The sequence below is a fragment of the Bos javanicus genome, chromosome 5 (genome assembly GCF_032452875.1).
Source record: "Bos javanicus breed banteng chromosome 5, ARS-OSU_banteng_1.0, whole genome shotgun sequence".
Taxonomy (NCBI): domain Eukaryota; kingdom Metazoa; phylum Chordata; class Mammalia; order Artiodactyla; family Bovidae; genus Bos; species Bos javanicus.
Genome location: NC_083872.1, coordinates 94694708 through 94713576, shown reverse-complemented (window position 1 = coordinate 94713576; position 18869 = coordinate 94694708). Strand labels below are relative to the sequence as shown.

Below are 18869 nucleotides of genomic sequence, written 5' to 3'. Positions count from 1 at the left end.
AGAGTTAGTCCTAGCGTTGTCATAATGCCAATTCACTTCTCCTGCTTAGGAACTGATCTGGCTGAAGTGGTCTACATTCCTTTTTCCTGCCTGTCAGGATCCATTCAGATACTTAACAGCAGTTAAGAAGGTTTGGAAAAGCTGGGCTGCCAGTGGCCTAGAGTAACCTGGGATTACCAACAGTCCAAGGACTTGAATGTAATTAGGTGAGCTACAGAGAGGAGGGCAGTAGGCTACATCCAGGCAATCCCTGAACTCAAAATTACGCCATGAATTTCCCAGAAAAATATCTATTCAGTCTTTGTCCCTTCAGTAAATCTTGCTGAGAGCTTCCTTTGTGCCAGCAGGTATGTCCGAGGCTGGATATATACAATGATGAACAAACAGATACAATTCCTCTTCTGAGTCAACAGGAGACAGTGGATGCCTTTGATCATCTCTTGAATATGCCAAGCTCTTTCCATCCTCAAGGCCTAGAACTCTATGTCTGGAATAACCATCCTCTTTGTCTTTGACTGCCTAAATCCTGTGCGTGCGGGCTCAGTCGCTCAGTTGTATCCAACTCTTTGTGACCCTATGGACTGTAGCCTGCCAGGCTTCTCTGTCCATGGGATTCTCCAGGCAAGAATACTGGACTGGGTTATCATGCCTCCTCCAGGGGATCCTCCTGTCTCAGGGATTGAATCTGTGTCTCCTGCATTGGCAGGCAGATTCTTTACCATTGAAGCCACCTAGAAAGCCCTAAATCCTGTGTCTCAATTTAAATAAGCCTCTCGAGAACTATTCCTCTGACCCTTCCAATCTGTATTAGATCCTTTATTGCATGTTTTCATTACACCCTGAAGTCTTCCTCATAAAACTTTATCATTAGACACACAGGCCAATATTTGTTTGATAATCTGTTTTTCAATGATAAACTGCTATGTGGTAGAATCTCTATTGAAGCAGAACATACTTTTCTATTTTGAACTTTATATTGAGAATATTTTAAGCTTTATCTTTCTTTTAGGTGAATATTAAGTTTTTAACATGAGGCTTGAATTCTCTGTTCTTTACATTTTCTTTATAACTCTTTTCCAAAAATCTTATTTCAGGTGCAATTTTTATAATTAAAATTACACAATTCTCGCCAGCCTGCATGGGAGGGGAGTTTGGGAGAGAATGCTGCTGCTGCTGCCCCTAAGTCGCTTCAGTCGTGTCCAGCTCTATGCAACCCCATGGACTGCAGCCTACCAGGCTCCTCCATCCGTGGGATTTTCCAGGCAAGAACACTGGAGTGGGTTGCCATTTCCTTCTCCAATGCATGAAAGTGGAAAGTCAAAGTGAAGTCGCTCAGTCGTGTCCGACTCTCAGCGACCCCGTGGACTGCAGCCTACCAGGCTCCTCCATCCATAGGATTTTCCAGGCAAGAGTACTGGAGTGGGGTGCCATTGCCTTCTCCCTTGGGAGAGAATGGATACATATATATGTATGGCTGAGTCTCTTCGCTGTTCACCTCGAACTATGACAACATTGTTAATCAGCTATATCCTAATAAAAAATTAAAAGTTTAAAGTTTTGGGGAAAAGTCACACAATTCTGCAACCAATTCTATTTTTTTGTGTACACAATTTACATTTTTTTCAATATTTTAGATATTAGCTAAAATTACTAAAATTATTCATATCTGATATCTAGATATTTTCAAGTCAGCATTCTGAACAGACAATACTCAATTTTTACGAACAAATTTTCTCTACCATGTTCTTATGTGGAGAAACCCAGACAAATATGAATCCCACTACTTAATAAATGTCAAGGTTTATTTAGCCTCTAGGAGCCTGGTGTCCTTATCTGTAAGTGTAAAATCTTTCACAGGTATGAGAAATAAATACAAAGTCCCTAGTAAAATACTATACTACACATCAATTCCTTCCTCCATGAAGGGAAAAAAAAAGTTTGTGAAATATACCAGGTTCTGTTACCTACTCTGATTTCCTGAAAGAAGACAAATCTGACTTTTTCTGCTTTATAGTCTATACTTCAGGGCAGGGTTGAAATTTTACTGTAAAGAGCCAGGTTGTAACTATTTGAGGTTTCTGGGTCACATGTGGTGTCTGTCAAATTCTTTGTGTTTATTTTTAATAATCTACAAAAAATGTGAAAATTATTCTTGGCTAGTAGAAAGAAAACCCTGGACACAGTTTGCTAGCCCCATGCTCTAAATTTATAGATGCTCATTAATCCTCATCTCATTATCTGTATAATATTAGGCTCTTTAATACTTAACTGAAAAATTTCTCTACTATTTATCAACTCTTCAGTTTAATAAACACTAATTAACACATACATATGCAAAGTGCTATCAGGCAACTGATTACCTAAAGAAAAAGAGATACATCTCATGTTATTAAAAAGAAGTACAAATAAGGCCTTTTGAAGCTTTTCTCTATTGTCACTTCTCTCTTTCCTTTTTTTTTTCCCCCCGAGCCTACTACTAATCTGGATTTACAGCATATACATTCATGACCTCAGGTTTCTCTTCCCATAATCCTGAATTGAAATTGGTGCTAGCTTGAGCTCCTTGATGAGAATCTGATTAGGCTTCTTGTATCACAGTGCTGGGCTTCCCTGATGGCTCAGTGGTAAAGAATCCGCCTGCCAAACAGGCAAATTCAATCTCTAGCTTGAATTCAATCTAGAATTCAATTGGTTCAATCTCTAGATCGAGGAAGAGTTCCTGGAGAAGGGAATGGCTACCCACTCCAGAATTCTTGCCTGGAGAATCCTATGGACAGAGGAGTCTGGCAGGCTACAGTCCATGGAGTCGCAAAGAGTCAGATATGACTTAGAGACTCAACAACAACCACAGAGTTAGGGGTCCCCCCACTGCCCATCCCTCCTCAGGCTCTCTCCTTTCAATTCTGATACACTTTTATAAATTCACCTTTCTCCCTCCAGCTTCCAAAACAATAATTTCTTCCTCTCTTCCCTATTTCAGCTCACCTGATTCCTAGTTGTCCAATTTTTGTCCCTTTTCATGAAAAATCCCAATGGAAAGAACTCTGAATTCCATGTCAGAATGAGTTGTTACTGCTCTGCCTCTGAGAATCTGTGCAATTTCTTAGCCTGAGGACCTCTGATTCTTTATCTATCACAGGGGTTAAAAGACAGCCTGTGATGCCAATCAGATGCAGTTAAGGCCAGAGAAAATAACACAGCTGGAGTTTTTGTTTATAAAGTACTCTAAGAGACCTCTGAGATCTCTGGTTCAGAAATCAGATGTGATTCAAGATATGGCTCTGCCATTTATGTTATGAGTTAATGGCCTTGGGCAAGTTAACTAACCCCTCTAAACCTTATCTTTCTTCATCTATAAAATGAAGACATCTATTTATAAGGTTTTGTGAGGCCTCATGGCTTAATCCATACCCAGCATTCATTATAGTGCTGGGCATATAGTAAAGGCTGACAAAAAGTTAAACATAATTATTATCTAAGGGTAAATCAGGGATTCCCTGATCTTTTAGGTTACCCTCCCAGTCTCTACATACTTCTGAGCATATCTATTTATTTCCACAGGTAAATTTATGCCTTTTTTTAATGACACTGGTTAAACAAGTTCTCTGGCATTTTTCTCTGTTGCACTGCGCTCCTCTTACAGGGATTTTTTTTTTTTTTTAATGTCTCTCACCATTCAAAGAGAGGGGAGAAGGAGGACAGAAATGAAGGAAGGAAAGAGAGAGAACTCTCAGTTCACATTCTGTATGTTATCAATTAGTACAGTAAGTTTGGTTATAATGTGGCATATGTGTTCCTGAAAAATTGTGATGCTATGCAAAATCACACCGTGAAAAGCACAGAACTGAGGGGAGAAAATAGCCGTCAGTGATACATAAAAAAGAAAAGACCCTAGCACAGGTTTTCAAATGTTAAATGGCTAAAAAATAAATAAAAACGATAATAAACGTGGTACCTTACTTTGCAAAAGACCTGAAGTTTGCTTGTGGAATTGGGTGTTCAAGGACTGTGGCTTGTGAGTTCATTGTGCAATGGTGGAAGAAGGCTTATCTGAAATTGGAGGGTTATGAATCAAGACATGGGTGGTCATGGCTCATGATATGCAGTGAAGTCAGGGAGCTGTGGGGCAGCAGAGGTGTATGCATGGGTATTTTGTCAATTTCTATGTGGCTCTCAGTTCAGCTAGGTGAAATGCCCTGTGTTCACCAACTAGGTGAAAATAAAGTAAAATCAGGCACAATAAATGTGAAATCTACATTCTACTCAAATTGCTCCCTAACATCAATGCTGTAGGAATAAAATTTCATTTTCAAAACAAGCACGGTAGCTGAACTGACTGTATTTATCTCCAAACTGTGAACTCCTGAAAAACACTCCCAGAAATATAATCACTATTTTCAAAGTCTGTGTTGCCCTTCAATTTCCTACCAGCCCAAAGCCTTTACCAAGAAGTCATTCTTTCCTCATCAGTATTGAGCTACTACGCAAAATCTAAAATATTTAACTGCATCTTTGTTTCTTCAGCTTTCCCAGCTATGGAGAGCTCTGATTCAGACAGCCATGCTATATGTGTTTACATATCTAAACAGTCCTGTCCCCAAAGGTGTCCACTCAACAGAGAATAAAAAGGCCTGCTAGTCAATAACTCACTGCCATGGCGTGACATTTACTCAGTTGTCAAATATTTACAGTGAGAATCTACTAAGTACATGAAAGCATAGGAGTTATAAGATGAAACCACATCCTACACTGCTATATTTAAAATGATAACCAACAAGTCCTATTGTACACATAGGGAACTCTGCTCAATGTTATCTGGCAGCCTGGATGGGAGGGAAGGTCGGGGGAGAATGGATACATGTATATGTATGACTGAGTCCCTTCACCGTCCACCTGAAGCTATAACAACATAGTTAACTGGCTATCAGTTTACTTCAGTTGCTCAGTTGTGTCCGACTCTGCAACCCCATGGACTGTATACTCCAATACAAAATAAAAAGTTCAAAAAAAGAAAAAGATGAAGCCACATCCAACCCATCATAGTAAGAGGTAGAGACTCAACTCAGCAGAGTATTTTAAGTCACTGCTACGTAAGGGCTTCCATGTTATGTAGAAGGTGTAAAATATTACAACACATGTAAAAATAACAGTGACACAAAACATAACATGAAGCACCTTAATAGAAAGTACAAAATACATTACCTTCAGTGTTGGAAGAGGGGACCAGGAGAAAGTTCATGGAGGTGATTAGCAGACCTGAAGGATGAAGTAAATTTTGGATATGAGAGAGAGACTTCCTTAATGTGGCATGAGTCAAGAAAAAAGCAGGACATGGAGATGTAAAGCATAAAGATCAAGAAGTGTAGGCCTTAAATTAAGATATATGACAAGCGGTAAGTTACGTACCAGACTTTGCATTTGACATGATGGGAAATGGAAATGCCACGGACAATTTTTAGCCAGTGGAATGCAACATCAGTGATGAATGGGCAATGGGGAGCCCAAAGGGCTTTCAGAGATCCCAGGCTTTGAATAAGTTAAGAGACTTCATTCAGAGTCTTTGGATGCCAGGCCAGCACAGCAGGAGGGCTTCCCCCAGCTACAATTCCCAGCTTTGTGTCCAAGATTGATATTCACGGCTCTACTTAATGGATACTAACTGTGTCATTTGGTCTGGCAAATTGTATGAAAAAGTGGGGGAAAAAAGAAAAATTACCTACAAAATAAGGAAAAAGTATTTTTTAGAAACGAGGAAGGAAACAGAAGAATGCAATGCAACCTACAGTAGTAATAATACTGTCAGATTCTTAAATCTGACATTCGTTAGGATCATATAATTAGGGGAGTTAAATAATATGATCCTGAATCACATCTAAACATCTGACACAATGTATTTTTAATACTCAAAAAACTGTACACCAATGTTCCTAAGAGCAAAAGCATTCTTGAACAGACGTTCATGTGAGATCTACAGCAAGATTAAGAAACATACATGCATTTCAACTGAGATTTTACATTACCAAGTAGAGAGACAAAATTTTACAAGGTGCTTTAAAGTTTTAGAAAGTATATTGAGAATTAAAACTACCACAAGCTTCTTCTAATCAAATTCCCAAACCTAGTTAGCACATTCTATACAGAAGACTTGCATTCAAAGCCCATAAATTTTAACTAAAATAAGAAGTATAGTTTTTCACATAGCTGAAAAGTCCAATTAACAGGTTCACCTGTCAAACAGTTAAAAACATACACAAACTTCAACTCTAAAATAAAAAAGAATTTTTAAAGAATATTTAATTGTTTAATCAAATCAGAACTATCCTATAGGGTAAATGATCAAGAGAATGTATGATAATCTACCTCATTATATCACCTCCACAAAAATTTCATGCAATTCAACTAAACTATTATTTAAAAATCTAAAATATAATGAGCTGAGTCGGAGTCCCTTAAAACTCCAAACCAGTTCCCTTAAGTAAACGTCATCCCTACCTTGATGAGTTAATGACATATGTGATTTCACTGAAGAATAGATGAAAAAGGAGACCTCTCTATACAACTTATTTCAGGATTATTTACATAGAAAATGAGTCTAAATGTTTATCTTAATCTCTTCTAAGTCATTCCCACTTATATGCAATTTACTTAAACTGAAAATACTGTGTGCAAGTTTAGTTACTGAAAAACAGAAACCTCCTTGAAAGTACTCTAGATACAGTAGGTACAAGGATATCCTTCTTCAGGTGAAAACAGGTGTGTCAAAAGGCAAAATATTTACATACCATCCCCAGTACATGTGTAAGATTTATACTGACAGTGAGACTGACATGTGCCTGGGAATTTTGGCCTGTAAAACTGACCAAAGCTTTGTAGCAAGGGTAAAAGTAAATCAAGCCATAAACATCTCAAGGAATCTCATTTTCTTCTCATGCTGACAAAAAGCTGCATACAATGGTTGTATGAGTAGTTCAAACTTCTTTGAACTGTTAATATTCCTTATGGTATAGAGTCTCAATAAATAACAGACACATTACGGGAAAATCAACTTAGCCAGGACTCCATTTCCAAAAGGATCCATACAGTCATAACCATGGCACCTGAACTCCAGAAGGCATGACACTTTCCAGCACCCTAACAGCGATGTTATCAGTTACTTCTGCTATGCACTATAATGTGATACACTTTCACTAGCTCTCCTCCAATTTTCTACAGTATCTTAATTTATACTTGCACTTAATTATTAGTAAGAGAACAAAAAGGCTCCTCCTGAATAGTAAATGTAACAAATAAATAGATAAGAGCTACAAAAAATAGTAGATCTCTATGTACTAAGAATTATATATACTTGCCATTAAGCTCATGCTTAAAGCACCCTAAGTATAAAATTATGGAGTGTTATGAAAGAGTTTTATGAAAAGTTATGGATTTTTGGAGAAGAGCTGTTCTTTGAAAAATGCCATTAATTGACTATTTAAATATTTAAAAGATCCATTAACATTCATGGGTTTAAAAAAAAAGAAAACTTAAAAGACACATATTCACTACTTTCTTGGTCCCAAGCAAAATGTTTACACAGAAATTTGGCAGTGCAAAGTCTGTGCTCAGAGCCAATAAAAACTTAAGAAAACTGAGCTTGGTAATAAGCACATTTTCACAGTACAACTAAAGGCATAGAACAACCCAGAACAATTAATATTTATAGAATAATAACAGTATTTTGCATATCAATTTTTAAGTAATTTTAAGAAAACTTGAGATACACAGACACACACACACTTTCCCAACTGTTAATAGTCAACAGACTTTTTTCTTAGCTATAATGATGGAGGGAGGAAGGATTACTCTCTTAACCACTGACCTAAGAAGGGAAGAAAATTCTGCGTATCCTCACCTCTATAAGCAAGAACCCTGGAGGCAGGAGGCAGGACCCTATAGCACCTAGGGTACCAACTTCACCAAGTCCAGAAGTCCCCTGGAGTTCCAAATAGGAATTTACAATATTGTCAAAGGGTTTATTGGGACTAAAAGTATTACCACATGTTTCAAGGTCTACAAATATCCTCCATGATAATTACGCCTTTGAGAACCCTCCTTAGCAAAGAAAACATTCACAAACTCAAACTTACCCACACAAGCCAGGAAAGCTGCTCTGAGTGATCCTCCAGGCAATACTGAGAGGACATTCCTCTCTGTTCACTCCGGTGCCAAGTGACCTTCGGCACATCAACATTAGCAAGGGTGGGGCTTGGAGCTTCAGTTTCGGCATTGTGCTGCCCTGGATGAAGTTTCTCTGGTTTCTCCAGGGCGTTAACTAAGACTTCCTCTTCTTATTAAGTGAGTGAACACAGTCACTACTTTGCTTCCAACTCTTCCCTGAAGTGGTAAAGCCGTAAATGGTACAAATACTGATGGGGAGATTGCTAGGTGCTCTAAATTTAAACAGACACTGTACAGATGGGCTATTATTATTCTCAGCTAAAGAGGTGATTTCTGAGGAACAGAGGTTAATAAGTAACTTAATGGGAATTACAGATGCCACAATCCGGTCAACTGAGCTAATGAAGAAGACTTTCCACCACAGATACACAGAAAAAATGAGAAACAGAAACAGATTTTTTAAATGAAATACACAGCTCCACTTGCTGTAAAGAAAAACCCCCCGGTGCCAAACCAAAGCCAGGACTGATGGCCAAACCAAAGCCAGGACTGATAGCCAAAGTGCTAGTAAGCACAAAAGCAAACATCGTCAGTTGTGGCCAAAAGAAGAATCACTGGAGTGTCTTTACGGCTTATGTCTAACTGATATTGGTACGGAGATGTCCCCTCAAAGAATGGGATCAGAAGAAAGTTCTCTCCTAACTTATGGTTGCCAGCAGGGAAGGATGGGGGGAAGGGATAGTTAGGGAGTTCGGCATTGACACGTATACACTGCTTATAGTTAAAATGGGCTTCCCTGGTAGCTCAGACTGTAAAGAATCTGCCTACAATGAAGGAGACCTGAGTTCGATTCCTGGGTCAGGTAGACCCCCTGGAGAAGGAAATGGCAACCCACTCCAGTATCCTTGCCTGGAGAAGGAAATGGCAACCCACTCCAGGATCCTTGCCTGGAGAGTTCCATGGACAGAGAAGCCTGGCGTGCTACAGTTCATGGGGTCACAAAGAGTTGGACACAACTGAGTGACTAACACACACAAATTCTTTGTTGCGACATAACACTGAAGGCATGAACTATGGGGAAAGCACAACACTTTCATGTCTGTGCACTAGCTTCTGGCTTCAGCTTCATAGTTAAAACGGATAATCAACAAGGACCTACTGTACAGCACAGGGAATTCTGTTCAATGTTACGTGGCAGCCTGGATGGGAGGGGAGTTTGGAAGAGAAGAGATATGTGTATGGCTGGGTCCCTTTGCTATCCACCTGAAAGTATCACAACACTGTCAATCCGCTATACTCCAATATAAAATTAAAAGTTAAAAAAAGAAGAAGAGAGTTCTCTCTCAGGAGAGCAGAGCTGGGCTAGATTTCTAGCCCTGCTTTTCTTCAGCACAGTATACAAACTGCCCAAGCATCCATAGCAACACTAATGCTCATATAGGGAGAGAAGAAGAGGCACACAAGTTGGGCATAAAGTTGGTTCTGAGGTCCTTCCATAAAACTGGAGCTGTTGACAAAGGGCTGCGATCACAATTATAGAATGATGAGGGTGACAGGAGAAATCCACCCATTGTCTTAGTAAGACTTTCAGTGGGGTTTGTCTCTGAGAGTCCAGGTGAGAGGTCAGGTGAAACACAGCCAGAAATTAAAATCTTAAGCCTGGGGCTTCCCTGGTAGCTCACTGGTAAAGAATCTGCCTGCCAATGCAGGAGACATGGGTTCGATCCCTGATCCGGGAAGATCCCATATGCTGCAGAGCAACATAGCCTGTGCATCATTAATACTGAGCCTGTGCTCTTGAGCCTGCAAGCCACAGCAACTGAGTCTGCAGGCTCTAGAGCCCGTGCTCTACAACAAGAGAAGCCACCGAAATGTGACGCTTGGATACCGCAACTGGAGAGTAGCCATCGCTCGCCACAACGAGAGCAAAGCCCCAGGCAGCAACAAAAACCCAGCACAGCTGAAAAAATTTATTAATTAAATTAAAAATAAGACAAACAAACCCCAAGCCTGTGTCACAACAGTTCTGAAGTCTGTGAGAATCTCCAAAGTAAGAAATGGAAGAAAAAATGGATCCTGGGCTTATGATATCCCTGGAGTATCTGAAATAAACAAACATAAAACTCCACCAAAAGTAACTCTACATCAACAAGGCCGTAATGGATTCCCACAAGCTAGAAAAACTAAACCAATACAAAACAAAAGCAAAAAAGAATCCTCACTAAAAAGGAACTTATAATTTAGAAATTACAAAATAGGTGAGAAAATGATTTACTGTGATTTGATGTATTTGAGTACTAACAAATAAAGCAAATGGAAAATTTAGCAATCAACTAATGTTTTAACATGAAGATGCCAGAAAAGCAGAATTATTAAGAGATGGGGGAAGAAAAGAACCTATAAATAGGGAAGTGAAAAAACAAGCAGGTTTTACAACAATCAAACTGAATTTATGTGCATATCAGTTCAGTTCAGTTCAGTTGCTCCAGTCGTGTCTGACTCTTTGCAAATCCATGAATCGGTGTCTGACTCTTTGCAAATCCATGAATCGCAGCACACCAGGCCTCCCTGTCCATCACCAACTGCCAGAGTTTACCCAAACTCATGTCCATCGAGTTGGTGATGCCATCCAGCCATCTCATCCTCTGTCGTCCCCTTCCCTCCTGCCCCCAATCCCTCCCAGTATCAGAGTCTTTTCCAATGAGTCAACTCTTTGCATGAGGTAGCCAAAGTATTGGAGTTTCAGGATCAGCATCAGTCCTTCCAATGAACACCCATGACTGGTCTCCTTCAGGATGGACTGGTTGGATCTCCTTGCAGTCCAAGGGACTCTCAAGAGTCTTCTTCAACACCACAGTTCAAAAGCATCAATTCTTCGGCACTCAGCTTTCTTCACAGTCCAACTCTCACATCAATACATGACTACTGGAAAAACCATAGCCTTGACTAGATGGACCTTTGTTGGCAAAGTAATATCTCTGCTTTTGAATATGCTATCTAGGTTGGTCATAACTTTGCTTCCAAGGAGTAAGTGTCTTTTAATTTCATGGCTGCAATCACCATCTGCAGTGATTTTGGAGCCCCAAAAAAACAAAGTCTGACACCGTTTCCACTGTTTCCATCTATTTCCCATTATATGCATATAGATATGCACATTTCTCTGCATAGAGAACCCACAGTTTTCATCAGAATCCTGTAACTTAGAAAGGGAATAGCATCACTATAAATAGAATTTTAAAAACTTGTTTAGAAAAGTGCTAATCAATACCAGAACTTAATTATCGGGCATAACCTATTCATACCAACTTTTCTTCTCTATTTTTCAACTTCCTAACTACTCTGCTCTGTAACTCTTCATTTCCTGGAAATTCTAACCCATCCCCCAAGCCATTCAGAAACCTCCAACCCTTGCAAAAAAGATAGAGTGGAAACTGTGATGTGCCACCCTGATCCTCTTTCACAACTGAAGGATTTTTTTTCCCCAGATGTTGTAGTGATGCCAGTATACAGGCCTTGGCTATCAGCTCTCTTAAGAATGGCCTTAGCTGAAGAGTCTCCTCATGTAAGTTCATGCTCCTCTCTCAGGGCAGCCCACATCCAAAGACTGGCTGGAGACAATGGTGAAACGCCATCCCAGCTTTAGAGCCTCCAGGGGTCAGACTTCCACCAAGACTACAAGACAGCCTAACCTCCCCTCTGCCCAGAGTTGGTTTCTTCCTTCCACTCCCCAGGGCTTTATTGATCCCAAGGGCACTTTCTGAGAAATTTCCAGTGCACTAATTTCCATCTGAGTTTGCATCCTAGGGAACTCAAACTGCAACAGAAGAAAATCAGAAAGGAATAAAAAAGACAGGATATGAGAACAATACTATTAAGGAAGTGAAAAGAGTAAGAAAGACTTGTAACCAGCCAGGAGAATGACAAAAGGTATTAATATAATCTCTTTCTTTGATAATAGAAGGGAAGGCCTTTTTGAAAATGAACAATATAATCACAAAAATTCCCACCCACCATATCAGTGTATATCTGAACTTGAGTGAGTCAAAGGAATCTTAACAGGGTATTCCAGTTCTAGCTCCTGTCACTTTGAAGATAAAGCTCTTAGGCTCAGGAGTCTGCGAATTGCCAAAGCTGCTTAGAAATAGGAACATTTATTCTTTTAAGACAGTCACTTTTCCCAAAGCAAGTTAACAGGTACATTTAATACTCTGCTACGACAAGGTTACCAGTAGTAATATGAGTGGTGTGTGTGTGTGTGTGTGTGCGCGCGCGCGTATGCGTGCAATTTCTGGCTTCCTTTAATCATCATGGAAAAATGTGCAGCAAACAAATGTATCATATTTCAAATACATATTTCTCATGGCTACTTCTGGTGAGCTGCCTTATCTTAGAAAGGGGAGAGAGTCAAAAACCCATGAGCCTAGCTTAGATTTGTCCCATGCCCCAGTAGCAGAATTCTGATATATCTTTTAGTTCTGAACCACTGATAAAGATGTTAATGATAGTTTTATAAAAGGCTAATCTTAACCTAGTGGTTATGTGTACTCAGTCATCAGTCATGTCCGACTCTTTGTGACCCCATGAACTGCAGAGCCCACCAGGCTCCTGTGCTCAAGGAATTTTCCAGGCAAGAATACTGGAGTGGGGAGCCATTTCCTCCACCAGGGGATATTCCCAACCCAGAGATCGAACCCACAGTCTTACTCTGGTACAAACTGGTAATATGGCTAATCATTATCCAGAATACTAATAAGAAAACTGCACAAACTAAAACAATACTCATACGCACACTCAGAATGCCAATGACACTGGACAAATCTAAACAAGGTTCGTGGGTATTTGTTCATTCCCTCACCTTTCGAACAAAGAGCAGAACACCAGAAACAGTCACGAGAAACAGTATATATTTGGAACGTGACAGATTTGACTGCTATATATTTTTCCCATGACTACTGAAGGAAGTTGGAAATTGTGCATGCACACACACACACACACACACACACACACACACACATCTCTACTAGTAACCTTGCCCTACATTCCACATTTTGTAACCACAAATACAGAAGCAGAACAAGATAAGCTGTAGCAAAACCTCTCAAACTAAACCCACCAGATCCAAAAAGACATGAAGGCATTTACAAAAATTGTTAGGACCACCAAGCAGAATGAATCAACACTGCCGTAATCCACTCATCCTGCAAGCCTAAACAGAGTCTCACTCTCAGTTCTTCCATTTGTCTTTCATTCTTTCCTCTCCCAAGAATCACAATCTGCCGGGTCTTCTCTAAGCCAACCTTTCTTCTCCTTCTAACTTTAAAACCTTTTTTTTAATGAGAGTAGGAAACGAATGTGCTAGAAATATGAGAAAATCCAAAAGAAACTGTGTGTGTGTCTGCACTCAGTTGTGTCTGACTCTTTCTATGGACAGTAGCCCCCCAGGCTCCTCTGTCCACGGCATTCTCCAAGCAAGAACACTGGAATGGGTTGCCATCTCCTCCTCCAGGGTATCTTCCCAGCCCAGGGATTGAACCTGCATCTCTTGTGTCTCCTGCACTGACAGCCAAATTCTTTACCACTAGCTCCACCTGGGAAGCCAAAAGAGGTTTCTAAACTCTAAATGTCAAACCTCAATTATATACAAACTAAGCTAGTTGAATACATATGGGTAGAATGACTAACAAAATACCTTAACAACTTATCTGGAAAAGGAATGAGACTGCAATATAACACATATTGGGGAAGAATCACGTCACATTATTAATACTTTACAGGCATACAAAAGGGCAAACATGCATGGCATGTGAATGAGAGGAAGAACCAATTTCATATAATAAAAGATCAAATGAGTCACTATAGGTTTAGAGTCATTGTTTGGACACAGAATCTGGATAAAAGGTAGAATCATAAAAATAGAAGAAACATAAATGGGCACTTCTTGTGAATAAATACACACAGGACTAACAATATTCATTCTTCACGTAAGTCATTTAGAAGAATGAGATCATAATTCAATTTCAGGTTTATAAACAGCTTGTGCTGTTTATGCTTAGTCGTTTAGTCGTGTCTGACTCTTTGCGACCCCATGGACTGTAGCCCACCAGGCTCCTCTGTCCGTGGGGATTCTCCAGGCAAGAATACTGGAGTGGATTGCCATGCCCTCCTCCAGGGGATCTTCCCAACCCAGGGATCAAACCCAGGTCTGCCACATTGCAGGTGGATTCTTCACCAGCTAAGCTACCAGGGAAGCCCATAGACAGCTTAAGTCTCTCTTATTATAAGATAGAAAATACTGATTTGAGAACAATGAACTCATTATTACTGTAAAATAATATAATGGCATGTAAGTGAACAAAATAGCAGTTCTGCCTTAAATTGGCAAAGTTTTAGGTATATACTTGGGAAACATCACACAAACTTACCTGATTATGGATTTCAGTGTCATTTTCAACCTAGGAATCACTGTAGGGTTCCAATGAGTCATGCTTTTATTTGACAATTTCAATTGAAAGGCCAACAAAATTTTGAAAAACATGGTGAAAACAAAAGAAAAAAAGGATTTCTCATTTCTATTCGTGTCCTACAACCAAAGAGAAGTTGGAAAGTGTGGTGACCTCAGCTCAAAGAAACTGATCGCTTGTGTTTATGCCCTCACTCTGCCACTGAATAGCTCTGTACCTCAGGGAGTAACCTAACCTCCCTCTGCTCCATTTCCTCACCCGTAAAAGGAGATCAATGAGACCCGTTTGTAAACTCTCATTCACGTCTATTCTAGAACATTTACCTAATTCAAACTTAAAAAGAGAAAATCTACTTTATTAGATTTGGGCTAAGACGGGTTGCAAAGAATCAGTCACAACTGAGTGAACTGAAGACACAGCAATTGGCAGTTTCACTCTTTTCAACAGAAAATGGTAAATTTTCAGAAAAATAAAATTACCAAGGATAAAAGTGTGTGAAAGTGTTAGTTGCTTAGTCGTGTCCAACTCTTTGTGACCCCATGAACTGCAGAGCCCACCAGGCTCCTCTGTCCATGGAATTCTCCAGGCAAGAATATTGGAGTGAGTTGCCGTTTCCTCCTCTAAGGGATCTTCCTGACCCAGGGATGGAACCCAGGTTGACAAATCAGGAAAAAAAAGGTGTCAGTTGCCATGAGGACAGCTATAAATTCACCTCAGAAATTATAAAGAAATACTTTTACAGAGCCTCCGACTTCTGCTGAAAAATTCCCATTTGCACATACAGACTCCGCCAAAACACAATAGGAACAAAGAATTTCTGAGAGGCAGAGAAAATAGAAGTTTTTGGCACACGGTACCAATATTTCTCATCATTATAAAGATTTCACTTACAGCTTCCTCATTTCACCTGACTCAGATGCGGCTGGCATTTCACAGAACTGGCTAGGTGAATGCATATCAAAAGAATTGCCAAGATGTTCCCTGTAAAACAGCATTTTTAAATTTATAACATCATCCCCCAAACCTATGCTTTCCACAAAAAGTTAAACTCTTAAAAAAATGATCAGACGACATTAGCCTATTAAAATCATGGGTGCTTCAGGATATTTAAGTGCCATTTGGGAAGAAAAAGACATTTAATATAAGAGTACCAAACTCTTCCCAAAGTATTTTTACAGTCAGGAAATTGTCACATTAGCTAGATAATATGACTTAAGGTGGCTCAGTGATAACAAACTCACCTGCCAATGCAGGAGACACAGGAGATGTAGATTTGATCCCTGGGTTGGGAAGATCCCCTGGAGAAGGAAATGGCAACCCACTCCAGTATTTTTGCCTGAGAAATCCCATGTATATAGAGCCTGACAGGCTACCATCCACGGGATGGTAAAGAGTCAGATACGAATGAGCGTGCACACACACACAGATATACACACACTCTCTCCTAAGTATAATCACATGCTCTGGCACCAGGAAGAAAGGAAGGAGCAAGCCAGCAAATGCAGAAAATGAACCATGAAAGCTGATACGGTACCATCTTACCAAAAACTCCAGAGAAATACACCCTGTGAAATATTGTGAAGAATCATCCTATATACACTTTAACAAGCTCATATTAAGCAAGCAGCCTTGAAAAATTAAATCAGGCAGCATTACGATAAACAGACTGAAATGCCTGTTTTCAGAGCAAGCAGTTTAGAAAAAGCTGTGTAAACAGTCCTGACAATGACATAGCCTATATCATCCTTCAAAAATACAACTTGCAATTAAATTTGCACATCAAATGATCCTTGAAGCTTGTATGTTACCAATAATAGGGGTGGCAGAGGGGTCTTAAATCATATGAGCCTTGCCAGTGGCACAGAGAACTGCAGTCACATAAAGAAAAGCCACTGCAGCAAACATGTCAACATGTGTCTGAATGCCACAGGGATGCACTGATATTAAAGTGCTAGAGGCTGTATCAGTTTTAACTTCTTTGAATATCACTGGACTCAAGTTTGCCCAGGCAACAGAAAAGTGGTAATACAATGAAAGTGAATGGCAACCCACTCCAGAATCCTTGCCTTGAGAATCCTATGGACAGCGAAACCTGATGGGCTACAGTCCATGGGGTCTCAAAGAGTCAGACAAGATTGAAGAGATTTAGCATGCACGCACACACAACCTTAAACGAATCATTAATATAGGCAATAGGATATAGTTATAAAGAACTTGCCTTTATGTGCAAAACAGGTTCAGATACCAGTACTGTTACTCACAGCTGTATGACTTTGGCCAAATTACTAAGTCTTTATGCTTGTTTATGAAGTGAACATAATAGACTCTTTTTCATAGAGGCTGAATAAAATGCATGTAAAGAGCACAGCCTGATTAACTGTCAGGAATAAATGGCAGTTTAACAAACATCACCACTTCTCTGAGTTTTCTTTACCTTTGCCTGAGTGTGATCTTAAACTGCTGCATGCTTTATATCCTTATCAAATGAACTCTCATCAAAACTTTAACCATGACTATTTTTAAGTCTTTTACCATTCACAGTTATTGTTTTACTCTGATTCTTCCCTGAAAGCTTTTATATAATGTGAGAACATTACATAATGGCCTAACTTGAATAATGTAGAGACCATGCCACTGGGCTGTGTAAGAGTTTCCAGAACTAATGAGGAAATTGAACTGCTAACTAAAAATCAAGCAGAATATGGGACTGAATGAACTAGTGTGGATGATTATACTTTTTTGTTTGAAGCATTGCTGGTTCTTTACTGTTATGTTTTCCAGATTTAAAGAAATCTTTTTTCTCTTTTCTTTAAAGCTACCTATAATTTATAGCAATCTGGTAAATTATACCTTTGTAAACAAAATCAAAGCATTTATCTCTTCTCCCTACCTGATCGCCCCAGAATCTGAAAACTCTTAGTGAATATTCTACCTGCACAGCCATACAGTTATCTACATAAAGTTCAATAAGCATCTGTTCTTCTAAACGGAGAGAATGGTAAACACTGGCTGTATTAGCGAAACTTGCTCTGGAATGTCACATCTGAGAATGATGTGCACAGAATCAAGGTAGGACGAGACAGCTTTAAGGAACTAAGGCTGAATTTAGGGAGCCAATGTTTATAAAGTGCGCTTCAAAAATCAGCCTGATACCTTGCTTATATGGTTTCTGCCTAACAAGTGAGAGAGCAAAGTCTATTCTTACAGGACCCAGGAACCCAGGGATATTGGAGCAGGGGGACCTCCAGAAGACAGGAATTCACCTCTCTCTAAGAATTGCAGGCAAAAGCTGATGGTGAGTCACTGGCTTGGTTTCCTAACCCCAGAAGATTTTAAGAGGACAATCTGAGATACCTTATTACAAGTGGTTAAGTGCAATCTGAGATTTCTTATTAGAAGTGGCTCCAGCAAAGCAGACTTAAAAACAGTGTACATTGTTGATAACTATTCTTGCGGGACTGATATAAATTATCAGGCCGAGTTTAATGAGACCAGACTTATTTTGCAAACAAATTAGTCTTACTTCAAATATCTTTGACAGAAATGAGAGTATCCCCAAAGACAAAAATTATGTTCCAGTGCAAAACTACAGCACACCCCTGTGGGTATTAAATTCTTGTCCTGTTCTGTCTTTGAGGTTTGGTCAACTACCTGTGAACTGGACTGGATCCTGAATTCTTCTAGGCTCCACCAATATTTAGCTACAGTTCTCCAAACTAATGTGTTCAATTTCTTTCCCATTCTTCTGACTTGGAATCACTAAAAATTAAAGCTGCCTCTTTCCCAAAGTCCTTCAAGCCAAAGCTGGACAACTTGATGTGAATTTCAGGGAAATCACCACAATAACTCATGTATGGACAACCTTCCTTCCTGCTGCCATAAGAGTCCCTCAGAAAGTTCCAGAAGGCCTGATGTCATCACAAAGACAAACTGCAAACTAGGAAAATCTGCCACATTGCTGCTAGCACTCCCCCTACTCTATCTGAAGGTTCTCTGAGTCCAACATCTGGAAATATTCTCGACAACTGATTGCCCTCTGCACTCAAAAACTAAGTTCATAGTTCATTCTAACCATTAACCTGTTTGTTTTTTTTATTTTATTTTTTGTCTCCAGAGAAATCTCCAGCACCTAGAGACCATTTCAATGGGTTACTGGACAAGCTACACTAACTCAGTTTATAGACCAAGAAAGTTCTTGGCAAAGTTTCAGAATGAATGACAGGGTTCAGGACACACTACTCCCGAAATATA

The 18869-nt window shown here is 39.6% G+C and overlaps 1 protein-coding gene across 4 annotated transcripts in view; it reads right to left on the bottom strand.

Annotated features, from left to right (window-relative positions):
- Positions 1-18869, bottom strand: part of EPS8 (EGFR pathway substrate 8, signaling adaptor) — a 197681-nt gene that overhangs the window by 110851 nt on the left and 67961 nt on the right. For 2 of the 4 annotated variants that reach the window (XM_061417740.1, XM_061417741.1), the window contains exon 1: positions 8127-8333. The exons of 1 other annotated variant lie outside the window; for it this stretch is intronic. In XM_061417740.1, the coding sequence (XP_061273724.1) occupies positions 8127-8183 (57 nt within the window). In that variant the 5' untranslated portion in view covers positions 8184-8333. Of the gene's footprint in view, positions 1-5202; positions 5257-8126; positions 8334-18869 lie in introns of those variants that run through there. One more of the 4 variants, XM_061417743.1, reaches the window with a different exon arrangement.